This window comes from Salmo salar, chromosome ssa20 (genome assembly GCF_905237065.1).
Source record: "Salmo salar chromosome ssa20, Ssal_v3.1, whole genome shotgun sequence".
Taxonomy (NCBI): Eukaryota; Metazoa; Chordata; class Actinopteri; order Salmoniformes; family Salmonidae; genus Salmo; species Salmo salar.
In genome coordinates, this window is record NC_059461.1 from 76,953,793 (window position 1) to 76,977,119 (window position 23,327).

At 43.1% G+C, this 23,327-nt stretch overlaps 1 protein-coding gene across 10 annotated transcripts in view; it reads left to right on the plus strand.

Annotated features, from left to right (window-relative positions):
- The window catches only part of LOC106581345 (protocadherin Fat 3), a 485,897-nt gene extending 462,887 nt beyond the window's left edge, over positions 1–23,010 (plus strand). For 3 of the 10 annotated variants that reach the window (XM_045703948.1, XM_045703947.1, XM_045703952.1), the window contains 9 exons: positions 1,428–1,652; positions 3,581–3,824; positions 10,061–10,214; positions 11,329–11,602; positions 11,961–12,411; positions 12,938–13,042; positions 14,953–15,012; positions 18,450–18,485; positions 19,700–23,010. In XM_045703948.1, coding sequence (XP_045559904.1) covers positions 1,428–1,652; positions 3,581–3,824; positions 10,061–10,214; positions 11,329–11,602; positions 11,961–12,411; positions 12,938–13,042; positions 14,953–15,012; positions 18,450–18,485; positions 19,700–20,397 — 2,247 coding nt within the window. In that variant the 3' untranslated portion in view covers positions 20,398–23,010. The remainder of the gene's footprint in view (positions 1–1,427; positions 1,653–3,580; positions 3,825–10,060; positions 10,215–11,328; positions 11,603–11,960; positions 12,412–12,937; positions 13,043–14,952; positions 15,013–18,449; positions 18,486–19,699) is intronic. The other 7 variants (XM_045703953.1, XM_045703955.1, XM_045703954.1 and 4 more) reach the window with 5 other exon arrangements.
- The last annotated feature ends 317 nt before the right edge of the window (positions 23,011–23,327 follow it).

Sequence of the window (23,327 nt, forward strand, 5' to 3'; positions counted from 1 at the left end):
CTGAAGGTACACACACTGACCCCTGCACTATACTGAAGGTACACACACACACACTGACCCCTGCACTATACTGAAGGTACACACACACACACACTGACCCGTACACTATACTGAAGGTACACACACACACACTGACCCCTGCACTATACTGAAGGTACACACACACACACACTGACCCCTGCACTATACTGAAGGTACACACACACACACTGACCCCTGCACTATACTGAAGATACACACACACACACACACACACACACACACACACACACACACTGACCCCTGGACTATACTGAAGGTACACACACACACACACACACTGATCCCTGCACTATACTGAAGGTACACACACACACACACTGACCCCTGCACTATACTGAAGATACACACACACACACACACACTGACCCCTGCACTATACTGAAGATACACACACACACACACACACACACTGACCCCTGGACTATACTGAAGGTACACACACACACACACTGACCCCTGCACTATACTGAAGGTACACACACACACACTGACCCCTGCACTATATTGAAGATACACACACACACACACTGACCCCTGGACTATACTGAAGGTACACACACACACACACACACTGACCCCTGCACTATACTGAAGGTACACACACACACACACTGACCCCTGAACTATACTGAAGGTACACACACACACACTGACCCCTGCACTATACTGAAGGTACACACACACACACACACACACACTGACCCCTGGACTATACTGAAGGTACACACACACACACTGACCCCTGCACTATACTGAAGATCAACACACACACACACACACACACACACACACACACACACACACACACACACACACACACACACACACACACACTGACCCCTGCACTATACTGAAGGTACACACACACACACTGACCCCTGCACTATACTGAAGGTACACACCCACACGGACCCCTGCACTATACTGAAGGTACACACACACACACACACACTGACCCCTGCACTATACTGAAGGTTCACACACACACACTGACCCCTGCACTATACTGAAGGTACACACACACACACACACACACACACACACACACAGGTACATACACACGGTAACCGTTGCACTATACTGAAGGTACCCACACACACACAGGTACACATACACACACACACACACAGACACACACACAGGTACACACACACACGTACACTTGCTGACCCCTGTTTAAGGTACACACCTATACATGTTAATCCCTGTACTATACTGAACATAACAGACAGAAGTGATCAGCCTACTGGGTTATATTCGAGGTACACACACTGTACACATGCATGGATAGTCTGGATACCCGCAGCACGATCCACCCTTGTTATTACCTGAGGCTAAGCCACTCATCTGTGTCTAAATCCTGCCTATCTTGTTGTGATTGACAGCTAGAGGAGGGTAAACTGTGGTTCCAGCTGGACTGTGGGAACAGCCCTGGTATGCTGGGTATCTCTGGGAGGCCCATCAACGATGGTAACTGGCACACGGTAACTCTGGAGCTCAACCGTAACTTCACCAGTCTGTCTCTGGACGACAGCTACGTGGAGAGGAGAAGAGGACCGCCAAGCTTCCAACCACTAGGAGCAGATGGGTCTATCTACTTTGGAGCACAGGTGGGCTTTCTGTGGAGGGGATGGGGTATGTGTGTGTGTGTTTTGGGTTTTATTATCCTTGTGGGGACCAGAAGTAATCACAAGGATAGTAAAACAAGGAAAATTGGGGTCATTTCGCCAGTCCCCATAAGGAAAAAGGCTATTTTAGGTTCAGGGGTTAGGTTTAGGGTTAGAAGTAGAGTTAGGAGTTAGGTTCAGGGGTTAGGTTTAGGGTTAGAAGTAGAGTTAGGAGTTAGGTTCAGGGGTTAGGTTTAGGGTTAGAAGTAGAGTTAGGAGTTAGGTTCAGGGGTTAGGTTTAGGGTTAGAAGTAGAGTTAGGAGTTAGGTTCAGGGGTTAGGTTTAGGGTTAGAAGTAGAGTTAGGAGTTAGGTTCAGGGGTTAGGTTTAGGGTTAGAAGTAGAGTTAGGAGTTAGGTTCAGGGGTTAGGTTTAGGGTTAGAAGTAGAGTTAGGAGTTAGGTTCAGGGGTTAGGTTTAGGGTTAGAAGTAGAGTTAGGAGTTAGGTTCAGGGGTTAGGTTTAGGGTTAGAAGTAGAGTTAGGAGTTAGGTTCAGGGGTTAGGTTTAGGGTTAGAAGTAGAGTTAGGAGTTAGGTTCAGGGGTTAGGTTTAGGGTTAGAAGTAGAGTTAGGAGTTAGGTTCAGGGGTTAGGTTTAGGGTTAGAAGTAGAGTTAGGAGTTAGGTTCAGGGGTTAGGTTTAGGGTTAGAAGTAGAGTTAGGAGTTAGGTTCAGGGGTTAGGTTTAGGGTTAGAAGTAGAGTTAGGAGTTAGGTTCAGGGGTTAGGTTTAGGGTTAGAAGTAGAGTTAGGAGTTAGGTTCAGGGGTTAGGTTTAGGGTTAGAAGTAGAGTTAGGAGTTAGGTTCAGGGGTTAGGTTTAGGGTTGGAAGTAGAGTTAGGAGTTAGGTTCAGGGGTTAGGTTTAGGGTTAGAAGTAGAGTTAGGAGTTAGGTTCAGGGGTTAGGTTTAGGGTTAGAAGTAGAGTTAGGAGTTAGGTTCAGGGGTTAGGTTTAGGGTTAGAAGTAGAGTTAGGAGTTAGGTTCAGGGGTTAGGTTTAGGGTTAGAAGTAGAGTTAGGAGTTAGGTTCAGGGGTTAGGTTTAGGGTTAGAAGTAGAGTTAGGAGTTAGGTTCAGGGGTTAGGTTTAGGGTTAGAAGTAGAGTTAGGAGTTAGGTTCAGGGGTTAGGTTTAGGGTTAGAAGTAGAGTTAGGAGTTAGCTTCAGGGGTTAGGTTTAGGGTTACAATTAGGGTTAGAGGTAGAGTTAGGAGTTGGGTTAGGGGTTAGAGAAAATAGGATTTTGAATGCAAATTAATTGTTTGGTCCCCACAAGGATAGTAAAACAAACATGTAGGTGTGTGTGTGACAGATGTTTTCAGAGTGGGTTGTGAGTATGTGTGTTAGGGACACTGATATGTTTGTTTGGGCGTGGCTGATGTGTGTTCTGCATCTGCAAGCGTTATGGATTTGTATGTGTGAGTATAGTGTTTCTCTATAGTGCTCTTACCAGTTTAATCTAGTTAGAGTGAGGAACACAACACAAGACGCTGGATAGGAAGCTCTGGACGGGAAGCTCTGTATAGGAAGCTCTGGATAGGAAGCTCTGGATAGGAAGCTCTGGATAGGAGGCTCTGGATGGGAAGCATTAGAAAGGAAACTCTGGATAGGAAGCTCTGGATAGGAAGCTCTGAAGAATACAGCCTGTGTGTGTATAAATTAATGTGCTGTATTTAGTGTATTTGGGGATCAGAATCTTTGTCTTTCAAATTGTTGTCTGAACATGACTTGCTCCTTACTCAGAAAACAACATGAAAAAGCTTGGTATTCTGGCTTGATATTATAGTTTTGCGTGCTATACCTATTTATATACAGTACAATATGTGTTTGATTGTTTGTATGTACACATAAATCTGATGTCACTCATGTCTCTCCTCTCCCCCCAGGTCCAGCCTCCTAACTCTCGCAGCCTGACAGACAAGAAGGGTCCTCGGGTGACGGATGGTTTCCAGGGCTGCATGGACTCTGTGATGCTCAACAACAATGAGCTGCCACTGCAGAACAAGAGGAGTCGCTATGCTGAGGTGGTGGGCCTAACAGAGCTGAAGCTGGGCTGTGTTCTCTACCCCGACGCCTGCCAGAAACAGCCCTGCCTCCACGGAGCCACCTGCACCAGCCTGCCCTCCGGTGGTGAGTCTGGGGAACTGCAAGAGGAAATAGATGAGGTCACAAGCGGGTGTGTGTGTGTGTGTGTGTGTGTGTGTGTGTGTGTGTGTGTGTGTGTGTGTGTGTGTGTGTGTGTGTGTGTGTGTGTGTGTGTGTGTGTGTGTGTGTGTGTGTGTGTGTGTGTGTGTGTACCCTTTTATTTATTACAATCCAGCCATTAAAATGAGCCTGTCCTCCTATTGCTCATCCCACCAGCCTCCTCTGGTGTTTGTGTGAAACAAACAGCCTGGGTTGGAACAAAAGCCTGCACCACCCTGTAGCTCTCGAGAACAAAGATTATTGGTGACCATTAGTGTCTATAATACACACACTGATTTCCTGATTGATTGTTTGATTGGAGGTCATCAGGGTGATGGATGATGATCTGTGCCAGCTGGCAGACTATAACCTCTCCAGGGATCTGGATCTCCCCTCAACATTGTTAATCCATAATGAACTCCTAATTAAACTGACCTTGACCCACTGTGAAAATTCCTCATAGTACACTCCTTCATCACTTCTGTTTTCTCTCTCTCTCTCTCGCTTCTCTCTCTCTCTCTCTCTCTCTCTCTCTCTCTCTCTCTCTCTCTATTTCACCTCTCTTTCTCTCTGTCTCTCCCTCTCTCTCGCTCTCTCTCTCTCTATTTCTCTCTCTGTCTCTCGCTCTCTCTCTCTCTCTCTTTCCCTCTTTCTCTCTCTTTCTCTCTGTCTCTCCCTCTCGCTCGCTCTCTATCTCTCTATTTCTCTCTCTTTCTCTCTGTCTCTCCCTCTCTCTCGCTCTCTCTCTCTTTTTCTCTCTCTGTCTCTCGCTCTCTTTTTGTCTGCCTGATCGTGTTACCTTCTCTCTGTCCTTATCTTCCTCCCTTTGTGTCGTCATATCTCTCGAGTTGCTCTTCGTTTTTTTGTCTGTTCATATCTCTCCTCCTTTTGCCTGAACTCAAAAGACCTACATGAACAAATCGTATCGTTTTAAAATCAGACTACCGCCAGGGCTCAAGACGTTGGCATTTTACTGGAGTCAATAGGGAAGCCTGGTTAAATGTCATCTCTATCGAAATTCCCTGCCTGGACTCAGCAGGGTGACCCCTTGACTTAATGTGCTGACTTAACACATCGAGGCCAAGACTCAACACAGAGAGAGTGACTTAACGCTCCCCTGTGTTGGTCTTTCCCGGTCTCCCCGCTCGCATTGCGGAGCACTCTGAAAAGAGCACGGCATTCTGGAGCTTGTCATGGTCCCCTGTTTTTGGCACACCCGACCTTTGTGTAAAGGTTATCGGAGTGTGTGTGTGTGTGAGTGTATGTATTCCGGTATCCCACTGTGTGTGTGTGCGTGTGTGTCTGTCTGCGCTGTGTCGATAAACACAGTGACATTTCCCCGCGTTTTCCTAGAGGTGTGTGTGTTTGTGATTGTGTGTGACAGTGTGATTTCCCAGTTGCATGAGCCTCTAGGTGTGTGTACCCGTGTGATTTCCCAGAGGTGTGTGTGTGTGTGTTGATGTTTAGGCTGGCAAGCTCTCGTCAACCCCATGCCAACTATCCCTGGCACCGCCGCCAAAGCTCAAACAATGCACACACTAGTCTCTACAGCACTGAACACATTCCTGTGTGTGTGATGGAGTGTGAGTGTGATGGAGTGTGAGTGTGATGGAGTGTGAGTGTGATGGAGTGTGTGTGTGTGTGTGTGTGTGTGTGTGTGTGTGTGTGTGTGTGTGTGTGTGTGTGTGTGTGTGTGTGTGTGTGTGTGTGTGTGTGTGTGTGTGTGTGTGTGTGTGTGTTGGAGTGTTGAGTAGAGGTCGACCGATTAATCGGAATGGCCGATTAATTAGGGCCGATTTCAAGTTTTCACAACAATCGGTAATCGGTATTTTTGGCCACCGATTTGCCGATTTTTATATTTTTTTTAATATATTTTTTTTAATAATATTTTTTAACTAGGCAAGTCAGTTAAGAACACATTCTTATTTTCAATGACGGCCTAGGAACGGTGGGTTAACTGCCTTGTTCAGGGGCAGAACGACAGATTTTTACCTTGTCAGCTTGGGGATTCAATCTTGCAACCTTACGGTTAACTAGTCCAACGCTCTAACCACCTGCTTTATATTGCACTCCACGAGGAGCCTGCCTGTTACGCGAATGCAGTAAGAAGCCAAGGTAAGTTGCTAGCTAGCATTAAGCTTATCTTATAAAAAACAATCAATCAATCATAATCACTAGTTAACTACACATAGTTGATGATATTACTAGTTTATCTAGCCTGTCCTGCATTGCATATAATCGATGCGGTGCGCATTTGGGAAAAAGGACTGTTGTTGCTCCAACGTGTGCCTAACCATAAACATCAATGCCTTTCTTAAAATCAATACACAAGTATATATTTTTAAACCTGCATGTTTAGTTAATATTGCCTGCTAACATGAATTTCTTTTAACTAGGTAAAATGTGTCACCTCTGCAACAGAGTCAGGGTATATGCAGCAGTTTGGGCCGCCTGGCTCATTGCGAACTGTGTGAATACTATTTCTTCCTAACAAAGACAGCCAACTTCGCCAAACGGGGGATGATTTAAAACCTGTTATGGACAGGAGTTCCGCTAGCAGAACCCCTCGCCAACAGCCAATGTAATAGCAGGGCGCGAAATACAAAACAGCAAAAATCTCATAATTCAAATTTCTCAAACATACAACTATTATACACCATTTTAAAGATAATCTCGTTAATCCAACCTCATTGTCCAATTTCAAAAAGGCTTTACGGCGAAAGCATAACATTAGATTATGTTAGGACATCAACTTGACAAGAAAAACCACACAGCCATTTTCCAAGCAAGGAGAGGCATCACAAAAACCAGAAATACAGCTAAAATGAATCACTAACCTTTGACGATACACTTCTCCTTAATGCAACCGCTGTGTCAGATTTAAAAAATAGCTTTACGGCGAAAGCACATTGTTCAATATTCTGAGTACAGAGCTCAGGCCATCAAAGCAAGCTATACAGTTACCCGCCAAGTTCTGGAGTCAACTAAACTCAGAAATAGTATTATAAATCTTCACTTACCTTTGCTGATCTTCGTCGGAATGCACTCCTAGGACTCCCACTTCCACAATAAATTTTATTTTTGTTCGATAAACTCCATATTTATGTCCAAATACCTCCTTTTGTTTGCGCGTTCAGATCACTATCCAAAGGCAAAATGCACAAGCGCAAAACCAGAGACGAAAAGTCAAAATGTTCCATTACCGTTCGTAGAAACATGTCAAACGATGTTTACAATCAATCCTTAGGGTCTTTTTAACATTAATATTCAATAATATTCCAACCGGACAATAGCGTATTCATTACAGAGGAAAAAGAAGGAGCGGCGTGCCTGCTCGCGCAGTAAACAACTCCTTGGTCTCAGGCAGTCCACTGGTTGACTGGGCTCTTATTCTCTGCCCAGTAACAGTAGAAGCATGAAACAAGGTTCTAAAGACTGTTGACATCTAGTGGAGGCCTTAGGAAGTGCAATATGACCCCACAGACACTGTAGTTTGGATAGGGATTAGATAGAACACTTCAACCCTCAGATTTCCCACTTCCTGGTTGGATTTTTCTCAGGTTTTTGCCTGCCATATGAGTTCTGTTATACTCACAGACATCATTCAAACAGTTTTAGAAGCTTCAGTGTTTTCTATCCAAATCTACTAATAGTATGCAAATATTTGTCTCTGGGCCCGAGTAACAGGCAGTTTACTCTGGGCACGCTTTTCATCCGAACGTGAAAATACTGCCCCCTATCCCTAACAGGTTTTAACAAAAGCACATTTGCGAAAAAAGCACAATCGTTGCACGACTGTACCTAACCATAAAGATCAATGCCTTTCTTAAAATCATCACACAGAAGTATATATTTTTAAACCTGCATATTTAGCTAAAAGAAATCCAGGTTAGCAGGCAATATTAACCAGGTGAAATTGTGTTTGTTCTCTTGCGTTCATTGCACGCAGAGTCAGGGTATATGCAAAAGTTTGGGCCGCCTGGCTCGTTGCGAACTAATTTGCCTGAATTTTACGTAATTATGACACAACATTGAAGGTTGTGCAATGTAACAGGAATATTTAGACTTAGGGATGCCACCCATTAGATAAAATACGTAACGGTTCCATATTTCACTGAAAAAATAAACGTTTTGTTTTCGAGATGATAGTTTCCGGATTCGACCATATTAATGACCTAAGGCTCGTATTTCTGTGTGTTTATTATATTACAATTAAGTCTATGATTTGATATTTGATAGAGCAGCCTGACTGAGCGGTGGTAGGCAGCAGCAGGCTCGTAAGCATTCATTCAAACAGCACTTTCGTGCGTTTTGCCAGCAGCCCTTCGCAATTCTTCAAGCATTGCGCTGTTTATGACTTCAAGCCTATCAACTCGCAAGATTAGGCTGGTGTAACCGATGTGAAATGGCTAGCTAGTTAGCGGGGTGCGCGCTAATAGCGTTTCAAACATCACTCGCTCTGAGACTTGGAGTAGTTGTTCCCCTTGCTCTGCATGGGTAAAGCTGCTTCGAGGGTGGCTGTTGTCGATGTGTTCCTGGTTCGAGCCCAGGTAGGAGCGAGGAGAGGGACAGACTGTTACACTGGCAATACTAAAGTGCCTATAAGAACATCTAATAGTCAAAGGTATATGAAATACAAATGGTATAGAGAGAAATAGTCCTATAATTCCTATAATAACTACAACCTAAAACTTCTTACCTGGGAATATTGAAGACTCATGTTAAAAGGAACCACCAGCTTTCATATGTTCTCATGTTCTGAGCAAGGAACTTAAAAGTTAGCTTTTTTACATGGCACATATTGCACTTTTACTTTCTTCTCCAACACTTTGTTTTTGCATTATTTAAACCAAATTGAACATGTTTCATTATTTATTTGAGACTAAATTGATTTTATTGATATATTATATTAAGTTAAAATAAAAGTGTTCATTGTTCATTCAGCATTGTTGTAATTGTCATTATTACAAATAAATAAAAAAAATTGGCCGATGAATCGGTAGCGGCTTTGTTTGGCCCTCCAATAATCGGTATCGGTATCGGCATTGAAAAATCATAATCGGTTGACTTCTAGTGTTGAGTGTGTGATGGAGTAGGAGTGTTTGTGCGATGGAGTGTGAATGTGTGTGTGTGTGTGTGTGTGTGTGTGTGTGTGTGTGTGTGTGTGTGTGTGTGTGTGTGTGTGTGTGTGTGTGTGTGTGTGTGTGTGTGTGTGTGTGTGTGTGTGTGTGATGGTGTGTGTGTGTGAATGTGTGTCTGAGGGTGTGTTTGTGTGTGTGTGTGGGAGTGTGTGTGTGTGTGTGTGTGAGGGTGTGTGTGTGTGTGATGGAGTGTGTGTGTGTGTGTGTGTGAGGGAGTGTGTGTGATGGAGTGTAAATGTGTGTGTGTGTGTGTGAGGGAGTGTGTGTGATGGAGTGTAAATGTGTGTGTGTGTGTGTGTGTGTGTGTGTGTGTGTGTGTGTGTGTGTGTGTGTGTGTGTGTGTGTGTGTGTGTGTGTGTGATGGTGTGTGTGTGTGAATGTGTGTCTGAGGGTGTGTTTGTGTGTGTGTGTGGGAGTGTGTGTGTGTGTGTGTGAGGGTGTGTGTGTGTGATGGAGTGTGTGTGTGTGTGTGTGTGTGTGTGAGGGAGTGTGTGTGATGGAGTGTAAATGTGTGTGTGTGTGTGTGTGAGGGAGTGTGTGTGATGGAGTGTAAATGTGTGTGTGTGTGTGTGTGTGTGTGTGTGTGTGTGTGTGTGTGTGTGTGTGTGTGTGTGTGTGTGTGTGTGTGTGTGTGTGTTCTGAATCTGCTATGATGGTCTGACTGCTTTGTTGAATTATAGCACTACTACTCTACACCTGTATGCAGAATACTTAATTTTACACCCCCCATACTAGCTCTGACTTTGCTGATAGCAACTTTATTGAGGGAAAATGTACTTAATGTGATATGTGGTTGTCCTACCTAGCTATTTTAAGATTAATGCACTAACTGTAAGTCTCCCCCGATAAGAGAATCTGCTTAATGACTCAAATGTAAAAGTACTTAATTTACTCTCCTTCCTTTTTTCTTTTTACTCTCCGTCTCTTTTCTCTCTCTGCTAATGTTTCATTATCTCTCTCTCCCACTCTGTCCTTCTCTCTCTCTCTCCCTTTCTATTCCTGTCTTTTCCTGTCCCTTTGCCTCTTCTCTCTTTGTATTAGGTTTTGCCTGTAGTTGCAGTCCCCAGTACACTGGAGGGCGCTGTGAGACAGAGATCACAGCTTGCGTTCCTAACCCCTGCCTCAACAGCGGTGTGTGCAAAGCCATCGGCAATGCTTTCCTCTGCAGCTGCAGGAGAGGGTTCCAGGGCACCACGTAAGTTACTATCACACTAATGATCACACTGTATACATACAGTATACACACTCCTGTCCTGAACACATACCCATGGAGTTGACTGTCTCAGACAAACAGAATATGACAGACACAACGACACCCTTTAACTCACTCACTCACTCACTCACTCACTCACTCACTCACTCACTCACTCACTCACTCACTCACTCACTCACTCACACACACACACACACACACATAAACACCCACCTTTTAAATTAGCTGTTTGTTTTAGCTGGTTCAGCTGCCTACTGGCCCAAGTAGTAGATATAATATAAAGTATGTCATATATAAAGTATGTAATAAAGCCCTCTGTGAACGCAATGTCTCATCTCACTAGGTGGCAGTATAAACCAGCTTTTCTATACAATGATAGGCAGATGAGCAGAAGAGCCAGAGCCCCAAGCTGCCTGCAGCTTGTTAAAGATTCACTCAAAGAGTTGACAGAGTAAAGAAGATGACATTTCATTCTGCTTGTCTCCTTCTCTCCAGGGGTTTAGGGGTGTTCCACTGTGTTACATTACAAATCAAGGCTAAGATTCAAAGCCACAAGCTCACTCATGTATACACTTTTCTTACTCGCTGAAACACACACACACAAACAAACACACACACAAACAAACCAACGCACGCACACACACACACACACACACACACACACACACACACACACACACACACACACACACACACACACACGCCAGAAGCTTGTGTTCCATCATCAAAGCCATTTTAATTTCAGATGAGGAAGATCAGGAAAGTCAATCTCAGTGTTGTTGTTATTTAATAGTGAGCATATGAGACTAGGAGTCCCTGAGCTGTCCTCTATCTCCCTCTCTACATCACTCTCCTCCCACCTCCAAATGAAAGGAGAGTCTTCCTCACTTTTAGTCAGTCAAGTATTAAATGACCCACAAACTATCTGTATGTAACAGTTTATTAAAGATTCTGATGTATTGACATTCACCTACTTCAAGGATCATTTTTGGAGTGTATTTTCTCTAGAGGCATCTGTAAGTCAAACTATCCAAACTAATTACCAAACTGAGTTTTAACAACCCCTCTGCCCCGTTCCTCCATTCACCCTCTCCAGGTGCGAGGAGGATGTAAACGAGTGTGAGCGGGGCAGAGCCACAGGCGGCGAGGCAGAATGTGAGAACGGCGGTGTGTGCGTCAACACGCACGGCTCGTTCTACTGTAACTGCACGGCGGGCTTTGTGGGCCAGCGCTGTGGCCTGCGGCCTGTGGTGGTACCAGACATGCAGGCTGGACACGCCGTGCTGGGGAAAGAAGAACTGATCGGCATCGCTGTTGTCCTCTTCGTCATCGTCACCCTCATCATCCTCTTCATCGCCTTCCGCAAGAAGGTATCTGTATTGTATTGTTTGATTTATTCTTGTGTGTTTTTATTTTTTACAGATGTAGGATCTTAATTTGATCACCCTGTTGCAGGATAATTTTTTTTACTTGTTTTGTATTTGAGGTTTAAAAGGCTTCTGAAATGTTTAATTTCCACGTTGAAATTTCAGGCTTGATTTTCTCTTATGAAATGTTTTATCAACCCCAACAAAAATGTCCATAAATTGTAATCCACATAATAATTCACATTTACAGCTGCTGTAGGATTATTTTCATGCTGCAACAAACTGGCTCAAATTAAGATCCTACATCTGTAATACTATATATTGTTTTACAAGAAATACAATAAAAACATTTTGTGTCCAGGTGTTCCAGAAGAACTACTCCCGTAACAACTTGACGCTGGTCCAAGATCCAGCAACAGCAGCTCTGTTAAACAAGGTCAACGGGGTTCAGTTCAAGACCCTGCGCTGCACGCCGGGAGACCCCTTGAACCTGTACGCCGAAGCGGGGCTGTGCGCCACGGTGATAGGGGGAGGAGCCGGAATGATCGGCCCGCCCCAGGTGCCTGTGAGGCCCATGGCGTACACACCCTGTTTCCAAGGCGACCCACGGTCCACGCTGGAGAAGATGGCGGACGGGAGAGGCGTGGAACACAATGAGATGAGCACCTTCCACCCAGAGTCACCCAGGATTCTGGGAGGCACGACGCGGAGGGGGGTGGTGGTGTGTAGCGTGGCACCCAACCTACCACCTGTCTCGCCCTGCCGTTCCGACTGTGATTCCATCCGCAAGAGCCCCTGGGACAGCGACGAGGGTCAGTGTGTGTGCGTGGGGGCATAGTATGATGCGTTTGAACCTGTTTGTGTGTGGTACAGTCTTTGTTCATACGTGTTTGTTTTCGTCTTGTGTGTGTGCATTCATGCATATATTCAAATGTTCGTTTGTGAATGTGTATCCCTCCAAGTGATTCTCTTTTCCAGGAACCCTGGAGGGGGAGGGTTTTGTTGTACCATTTCCATATTCATTCATATTACACTGAACTATAGTCAGACTGCATCACGTTCACTTTATCAAGACCATCCTAATTATGAGCTGGCTTTGATTCCCAAATCATAAGTGCGTGTGTGTGTGTGTGTGTGTGTGTGTCTAGCTCTCCGTGCCATCATTGTTATCACTGGAGCCGAGGTGTGTGTGATGTGTGCCTCAACAAAGACAGCCCTGGTACTAACGAGCCTGTGTTCTTCTGTGACTAACCTTGCAGAGGGCCAACTCTCCCTGGCCTGCTCCCAACTTCCTCTGACCTCCTAACCTCTGACGCCCTAACCTCTGACCTCTCCCAGCAGGTAAAATGGTAGATATGGGCGAAGAGATGACCTGTTTCTCAGGGAGTAACTCTGAGGTCCAATCACTGAGCTCCTTCCAGTCCGACTCTTGCGATGACAACGGTAAGACACGCCCCTCCTTTCTCGTAACTCTTTCTGGCCACACCCATAACGACAGTGAGCTAGTCTACCGTCTGGTCCGATAACAACCCCTCATAACCCTTTAATGTCGGCACATTCAGAGGAACCAGATGTGAAAGCATTATGGCCAAAGCTCCCTAAAGCACACCAAAGAGATAGGGGACAGGGGGTGGAGTCAGAGGTGGTTTGGGGAAGGGCATTAGTAAAAGAGATGCTGTGATTAACAACAACAATAACTATGGGAATTTATAGAGTGTTTTATTGTTTCCTAAACCCTCTCTCCAACAAATGCATTTACTCCTGCTGTGTTATAAAGGTGTTTCAGGAAACACTAACATCCAGTGTGAGTTTATTTGTCCTCAAATCATGTTGATTTATTGTTTACATGTGTTTAATATCATTTGTCTGTGTTAATTCCTGGAGGTTTTTTTCTCATTTTTATTCTAGTGATTTTGTTAACTTTTTAATTTCCACACCTGTCAAATTGTGTTTTAATTTGGAAGTGAGAGAGTGTGCAGTGTGCAGACAGACAGCAAGCTGACCTAAGAGGAGTGACACTACGCTTCCATCCACACCGCTGTGTTGTGTTTGTTAACTTGTCATCGTTTCGTCATTATGCATTCAAACACATGTTGTTCTCTTCCGTGGCGTTCTATGGTTGTAGTCGTTGATGCTCCAGTTCCAACTGCTGGCAGAAGCCAGTTCAGGTTTTAGGTGGTTGTTTATGTGTTGTGTTATCTGTGTTTTGTATTGTTATGTAACTTATGTTGTGTTGTGGACTTTGTGGAGTTTTGCTATTGGAAAAAAGTCAGCAGTAGTTCTTTTTACTTAGAGAGTTAGCCTAGAAGTTGTTATTTCTGGATCAACATGGATCACTCAGATCATCCTGCAAAAATCACTGCTATCACCATGGTGAATCTACATAATCATAGTGTGTTGCTACTATGTACTAGACTACATAGCTGAAATGCAATGTTGACGTATCAACATTGATGCTTCATTCATTCATAATTAATGGAATCGTTTCACTGTCAATATGATCACATTTCACATAGCTGACTGTGATGTTAGCCAATCAGGCCACAGAACAGTTTGCAGCAGACCAATCAGTGCGAACGACCGCACCAGTGGATATGATCTGATGTCATTATTATATTAATTCCATTTTCTTTCTTTCTCTTTCTTCTTATTTTTGGATTTATCTGATTTTCACTGAATGTCTTCAAAACATAATTTAACAATCTATCTCTCGTCTCTCTGAACACAGCCCTACCTCGTGTGTGTGTGTGTGTGTGTGTGTGTGTGTGTGTGTGTGTGTGTGTGTGTGTGTGTGTGTGTGTGTGTGTGTGTGTGTGTGTGTGTGTGTGTGTGTGTGTGTGTGTGTGTGTGTGTGTGTGTGTGTTCGTTCTTGCTGGGGATACTCTCCAATACTTGGATGAGCAAATGCACATGGATTCTGTGTTAGTCCCCTCCTACACTCTTAGAAAAAAGGCTTCCAAAAGGTTTTTTTTGGCTGTCCCCATAGGATAACCTTTTTTGGTTCCAGGTAGAACCCTTTTTGGTTCCAAGAAGAAAAAACACTTTCGGGTTCCATGTAGAACCCTCCATGGAACCCAAAAGAGTTCTACCTGGAACCAAAAGGTGTTCTCTAAAGGGTTTTCCTATGTGGAAAGCCTAAAACCCCTTTTGAGATCTAGATAGCACCTTTTTTTCTAAAAGTGTAAGACTTCTAAGTCTGGTTCCATATGTAGCTTTTGATCAGACACCTCCCATACTACACGGCCCTAGTGTTTATCCCATCTTCAGCCAATAGTAGCTCTGTTTCCTGGGAACCTGTTGTCAACTTCCTGTGTCTCAAATCGTGTCTCCTCCCTCTGCTTCTCTCCAACAAGCCTCCATAGTGACCGTTATTCGACTGGTCAATGATGCAGTCGCCACTATTGAAAACGAAGGTACCATGTCTCATCCACCCTTCTCACTCTCTCTATCCTTCTGACGCTCTCTTTACTTCTCCCTGTACTTATCTCTCTCTCTCTCTATGAGATGCCATGACAATGCTATCCATGACAATACCATGACAGTGCTGTTGTTTGAAGATCGTGTACTTCAGCTATGGTGTAAAATACATGGCTTGTATGTAATCTCAATGTACACACTAGAGGTCGACCGATTATGATTTTTCAACGCCGATACCGATAATGATTATTGGAGGACCAAAAAATGCCGATACCGATTTTTATTTGTAATAATGACAATTACATCAATACTGAATGAACACTTATTTTAACTTAATATAATACATCAATAAAATCTATTTAGCCTCAAATAAATAATGAAACATGTTCAATTTGGTTTAAATAATGCAAAAACAATGTTGGAGAAGAAAGTAAAAGTGCAATATGTGCCATGTAAAAAAGCTAACTTTTAAGTTCCTTGCTCAGAACATGAGAACATATGAAAGCTGGTGGTTCCTTTTAACATGAGTCTTCAATATTCCCAGGTAAGAAGTTTTAGGTTGTAGTTATTATAGGAATTATAGGACTATTTCTCTCTATACCATTTGTATTTCATATACCTTTGACTATTGGATGTTCTTATAGGCACTTTAGTATTGCCAGTGTAACAGTATAGCTTCCGTCCCTCTCCTCGCCTCTACCTGGGCTCGAACCAGGAACACATCGACTACAGCCACCCTCGAAGCATCGTTACCCATCGACAACAGCCACCCTCGAAGCATCGTTACCCATCGCTCCACAAAAGCCGCAGCCCTTGCAGAGCAAGGAGAACAACTACTCCAAGTCTCAGAGCGAGTGACGTCACCGATTGAAACGCTATTAGCGCGCACCCCGCTAACTAGCTAGCCATTTCACATCGGTTACACCAGCCTAATCTCGGGAGTTGATAGGCTTGAAGTCATAAACAGCTCAATGCTTGAAGCATTGCGAAGGGCTGCTGGCAAAACGCACGAAAGTGCTGTTTGAATGAATGCTTACAAGCCTGCTGCTGCCTACCACCGCTCAGTCAGACTGCTCTATCAAATATCATATCATAGACTTAATTATAATATAATAAACACACAGAAATACGTGCCTTAGGTCATTAATATGGTCGAATCCGGAAACTATCATCTCGAAAACAAAACGTTTATTCTTTCAGTGAAATACGCAACCGTTCCGTATTTTATCTAACGGGTTGCATCCCTAAGTCTAAATATTGCTGTTACATTGTACAACCTTCAATGTTATGTCATAATTATGTACAATTCTGGAAAATTAATTACGGTCTTTGTTAGGAATAAATGGACTTCACACAGTTTGCAACGAGCCAGGCGGCCCAAACTGCTGCATATACCCTGACTGCTTGCACAGAACGCAAGAGAAGTGACACAATTTCCATAATTATAAGAAATTCATGTTAGCAGGCAATATTAACTAAATATGCAGGTTTAAAAATATATACTTGTGTATTGATTTTAAAGAAAGGCGTTGATGTTTATGGTTAGGTTTGGTGCAACGACAGTGCTAAATCATTACCCGTTTGGCGAAGTAGGCTGTGATTCGATGAGAAATTAACAGGCACCGCATCGATTATATGCAACGCAGGACACGCTAGATAAACTAGTAATATCATCAACCATGTGTAGTTAACTAGTGATTATGTGAAGATTGATAGTTTTTTATAAGTTTAATGCTAGCTAGCAACTTACCTTGGCTTCTTGCTGCCCTCGCGTAACAGGTAGTCAGCCTGCCACGCAGGCTCCTCGTGGAGTGCAATGTAAGGCAGGTGGTTAGAGCGTTGGACTAGTAACCGGAAGGTTGCAAAAACGAATCCCCGAGCTGACAAGGTAAAAATCTGTCGTTCTGCCCCTGAACAAGGCAGTTAACCCACCGTTCCTAGGCCATCATTGAAAATAAGAATGTGTTCTTAACTGACTTGCCTAGTTAAATAAAGGTGTAAAAATTTTTTTATTTTAAATTAAAAATACATTAAAATAAATCGGCCAAATCGGTGTCCAAAAATACCAGCCATTCCCATTAATCGGTCGACCTCTAGTACACACATACTGTAGGCTTTATATTTTCAGTACACATCCAAATACCTAGCTTACATGGAACTCATGTGTTGAAGTGGCAAGCCTCAACACACACACACACACACACACACACACACACACACACACACACACACACACACACACACACACACACACACACACACACACACACAGACACACACACACACACACACACACACACACACACACATCAGGGGACAGGCTGACAAAAGGTTAGGGCTGAATCAGAGTTTAACTCACAACATGTGCATTGACATATTACACATACTGTACATAAAGAAACTGACATATTACACATACATAAATAACCTGACATATTACACGTACATAAATAAACTGACATATTACACATACATAAAGAAACTGACATATTACACATACATAAATAAACTGACATATTACACATACATAAATAAACTGACATATTACACATACATAAATAAACTGTCATATTACACGTACATAAATAAACTGACATATTACACATACATAAATAAACTATATTACACATACATAAATAAACTGACATATTACACGTACATAAATAAACTGTCATATTACACATACATAAATAAACTGACATATTACACGTACATAAATAAACTGACATATTACACGTACATAAATAAACTGACATATTACACGTACATAAATAAACTGACATATTACACGTACATAAATAAACTGACATATTACACGTACATAAATAAACTGACATATTACACATACATAAATAAACTGACATATTACACGTACATAAATAAACTGACATATTACACGTACATAAATAAACTGACATATTACACGTACATAAATAAACTGACATATTACACGTACATAAATAAACTGACATATTACACGTACATAAATAAACTGACATATTACACGTACATAAATAAACGGACATATTACACGTACATAAAGAAACTGACATATTACACGTACATAAAGAAACTGACATATTACACGTACATAAATAAACTGACATATTACACGTACATAAATAAACTGACATATTACACATACATACATAAACTGACATATTACACATACATAAATAAACTGACATATTACACGTACATAAATAAACTGACATATTACACGTACATAAAGAAACGGACATATTACACATACATAAATAAACTGACATATTACACATACATAAAGAAACTGACATATTACCCCCCTCAAATCTCTTATGGTCCGGTCCTAATCCATGCCAACACCTGTTTGGCACCTCTAACACAAACACACACTCACAAATACACGCTAACACGCTAAAGCGCTCTCTTCTCCTGTTCTCCCACCTGACAGTGTCAGTCATGGACCAAGGTCAGAGCTACAACAGAGGTGACCCCCCTCCCCGCCTCTTTATTCTTCATCTCACATCGCTCCCTTTACTTCCCTCTCCCTCTTAATCTCACTATCTCACCTAGCTCCTTTCTTCTCTCTTTTAATTTCTCTCTCTCTCTCTCTCGCTCCCTCCCTCTTCCTTCTCTCATCCGCGCTCTCTCCCATTCTCTCCCTCTCCATCTCACTGCACCCCCCCTCTTCACAGTCTCCATCCCAGCTCACTGTGTTTGTGTGATTTGTTACTCCTGGCCCCCTGCTAACACACACACACACCCCAGCATGTGTTAGCACCAGTCACAGTATTGTTCTGCTGACTGAGCAGCCCTGATGCATCCTTGGAGATGTCACGTTGCCAGGGTGGAGAGGCTTCTCTCACTCGCCAACGCACCTCACTGCCGTCCCTCCACAGTTCGGCCAATTTTGGCTTTCCATTGCTTTCGCCTGCTGCCCGTGACATGTTATGGTTGATCCTCTCACTGCATTGCATTTGCATCCCACCTCCGAATGTGTTGTTTCATTGTTACTCCATGTGACTGACGTTTCTACTGCTTTTAATGAGTTTGTCCTCGTTGACGTTGCTTTGTTGAGATTTGTTGTCTGAAGCTTTTCTTGAACTTGTCAGGATGGATATAACTTTTTAGTGCTTCTCACTTTGGTTTTGTAATTTCCTTTGATGTGCGTACTGTTTCTATTTCCTTTCTTAGTTTTTCTTTAGTATTTTACAGTTTAATGCTTTGTGAAACAGTTGTGTTAACATGTGGAGGTATATCAAGCTGTGATGCGTTTTTTTTACTTTGAATGATCCCATCGGTTAGTAACCGCTGATCTCTCACCATGGCTTGGCTGTCCCGAAGTGCCACCCTGACTCCTCCTGAACCCTGGCATGCTATGACCTTTTGACCTGTGACCCCTGACGTTCCCAGGCCTCCCTCCTGCATGTTGTGAAACCTTCAAACACAGCTAACATGTTCCCTGTACAGGATGTTCCCCGTGCTGTGGTTGACGTCTAACTGTGTTTTTGTTGTCTACAAACATGCCCGATGGACCTCTGCAGAGAGACTGTAGTGGTCCACTAACATGCCCGATGGACCTCTGCAGCGAGACTGTAGTTGTCCACTAACTGATGGACCTGCAGATTTTAACTGTCCATCGGGCATGTTGGCAGAGATTGCGTTTGCTAAATGTAATCTAACTGTCTCTCCCTCCTCCAGCGTATCACTGGGACACGTCTGACTGGATGCCCAACTCACGGCTACCCGACATCGAAGAGGTGCCCAGTTACGAGGCCAGCGGCCTAGGGGGCCACGGAGACATGGTTGCCTCAGCCTCCCGACTGGGGGGCAGCTCTCGTCTGGGGGGCAGCGCCCGGGAGCTGGAGTCAGACTACTACCTCGGGGGCTACGACATCGACAGTGACTTCCCCCCTCCCCATGAGGAGGAGTTTCTGACCCAGGACCAGCTCCCTCCTCCCCTCCCTACTCCCTTGGAGGAGTACCAGGGGAACCCCTACGACACCCTTCCCACCACCCAGCCCGCCTCCAAGGAGAGCACCCTGAGTGGGAGTGGTAGTGGCAGCACCGGACGCCACAGGTCTCCCCGCCCACACTTCCACCCCAGCCAATACCTGCCCCCACACCAGCTGCCCCTGGGGGAGGTGGGGCAAGGCGGGCCCGGAGGGGAGGAGTTCAGCACTTTTGTGGGTAGGGTGATCACGCCGGGAGGCGGGGACATGGAAGATAATGTGTCGCTGAATATGAGGTTGTCGGTGAACGCGTCATCGGCCTCGGACCTGTCGGCGCCCTGCGGCTTTGACGACTCGGAGGCGGGCGGTAGTGACTTTGACAGTACGGATGAGCTCCACCGGGGTGGGACATACACCGTAGAGATGCAGCAACAGACTGAGGTCTGACTGGGCCCCTCCGTGGGGACAAGAGTACTGGCTAAGGGACGGGATGGGCAGGAGAGCAGAACAGAGACTGTTACAGTAGTGTGTCGAGATGGAGTTATGAGAGAAGGAGGTCCTTGCTCAGAGAGGAATGATTGGTGTATAATGGACACACTGCTAGCTAGTGGCTACATTATCAAAACAGTACCCACCCTAACCCTTCAACCACTTGCAAACACTAACCTTAAATCAATTAAAATCCAATTGTATTGGTCACATACACATGGTTAAACCACTTCACCCATTGCAGGCTTTATCCTTAAACTAATTTCCCTCATTCCAAGCCACTACCCTTAACCACTACCCTTAAGCCACTACCCCTTAAGATAATACCAAGCTGCATACAATGGAAAGCAATGTGTTTTGTCACATTAGTACCTATAGCACATTAGTACCTATAGCTGGTTATGATCACCTTAGCAGTGGCCCGTGTCAAGGTCAGCTGAGTGTTATACTCTTCCATAGCAGGAACATAAAGCCTACCCGATATGTTGAGTAGGAATGAAAACAGGGTGAGAATGTGAATAAGAAAGATTAAAGTGAAAAAAATACAAACTTTTAAGAGACAACTGCAGAGAAAATGGATGAGCTAACCAATAAACAAAAGATTAAGAATGTTTGGAAAAAAATGAAAAGGGACAATATTGTAATTGAATGGTCAGTACTGTGATATGGCCTTCTCTGTCATAGCAGATGTGATTGTTAGCTGCACGCTCCACACAGCTCCCCTGTCCCACCTCTCACTACACCTGCTCACCCACAGAGACCCAGTGGACTTTCCCCTAACCACGATGCAATTCACTTGGGGGGGAACTCCCCCCTGTCAGATTTGTGTCTTTTTTTCCCTAGTTTTTTTATTTTGTACAAATCCGCTCATACATAACCTGTACAGAATTTGTGAAATAGTAAAATTACCATAGTGGTGCAATCGAAATGGAAGAAGAAGATATTTTTTTTATTATCCACTCTAAGAATGCTATTTGGATGAATGTGGAATATGTTTAATATTACCCTTAGTCCAGACCTCCTTCCCCGAAATCAGGCCTGTGAAGCCATGAGAGTTTAGCAATCCTTCTGTCCCACCACATGCTAAACTGCTATCCTGCCAAGTCGCTAATTTTGCTTTAATGATGATATGATCTTTATTGTTTTGCACTAGTATCTTTTGATGTTTTATGTTTTCATGATTATTACATGAAACATGCTATATTATTGAAATCCTCCAAAGGGCATTATGATAATATGTCAATTCTGGGCCAGTGAAATTAGCATAATAAGCACTGAGGAATTTTTGTGTTAGTGATTGTTTTTTCACAAAAGTCCCTGATTTTCAAATAGACATTGAAAATTGACAATTCACATTGAGTGTGCTTGAGCTATTACATTTCCCAGCATGCAGCTCAATGTCTTTTATTTTCTTTCTTTCTTCCCATGTTGTTTTGCACTGAGCAGGTTTCATAGAGTCACTCCAGAATTTCCCAAAGCCATAACAGCAATAGACTGACTGATAGATGAGAAGTAGGGTCCATGCACAATGCAAATACATTCTGGGAAAATAATATAATAATGTAGCATCCCATACCAATCACAGCGGCTAGGCAGTGTTGCATCATGGGTCTTGTCAGTTGCAGTGTTACATTTTGGTTCTGTCTGCTTAAAAAATAAAAATAAACAAAGGCTAACATCGGCTTTATTCTACACACATCTGGACAGATAACAAAACGGATGAGTTTTGGACTTGTATTTTGGACTTGTATTCTACACACATCTGGACAGATAACAAAACAGATGAGTTTTGGACTTGTATTCTACACACATCTGGACAGATAACAAAACAGATGAGTTTTGGACTTGTATTCTTCACACATCTGGACAGATAACAAAACAGATGAGTTTTGGACTTGTATTCTACACACATCTGGACAGATAACAAAACAGATGAGTTTTGGACTTGTATTTTGGACTTGTATTCTACACACATCTGGACAGATAACGAAACAGCGTCGTATTGGACTTGGAGTTGTATTGGACTTGGAGTTGTTTTGGAATATAATATGCCTGATCCAGTCGGGCAAGATTTTTTTGTAAAAGATGTAAGTTTGTGTTAAAATCTTTGTACAGTGTACATAGCTAGGTTGTTTAAATGCTGATTTTGTAGATATTGAATTGCAATCCTGACTGACTTTCTTTGAGTTTCTTGTGTTTGATGTGAATGTGGACTGTAAGAGACAATGATAAATCAATCATTTAACCTCAGCTCCCCTCCTCCGGTCGCATTTCAACTAAAGTCTTTTTGTTTTTTTCATTAACCTTTGCTTTAAAAGATAAATAGCCTTTCAATAGACTAGGTGAAACTTCCACAGTATTTCATGTACAAAACCTGCATTACATTACATCCCTGTGGTTTTTCTTTTTTGTTTAATATCTTTCTCTGGTTTTTGTTCCTTTTCAATTATTTTAGGTAGTATTAAAATATATCTAATCTAACTGCAGCAATTGAGTTTACAAAATGAGTTATTTTTAACTGCTTTTTTGTTTTTTAAATCAATGCTGAAAATAAAATGGTTCTTGATCAAACCAAGTGTAAGTTCTTCCTCAATGCAATGGAAAAGGTTTGCCTATGATGTTACAGAATGGACTAAACTTGATTAACTGTAAAAGGTTTGCGAGGTAACTTGTTTCCAAGGTAACTTGATATAATTACAGATTTATATGCAAGTATCACGTATGGCTCTAAAGCCCTTGAACTCAACTCTGACCTCCAAGCCAGTTCCACTGCATTTTTTCATTGTTCTCCTCTAATTAGTGACTGATTTAGACCTAAGAAACCAGGTGCAATGAATTATCAGGTAGAACAGAAAACCAGCAGGCTCCAAACCTCATAGGGTAAGAGT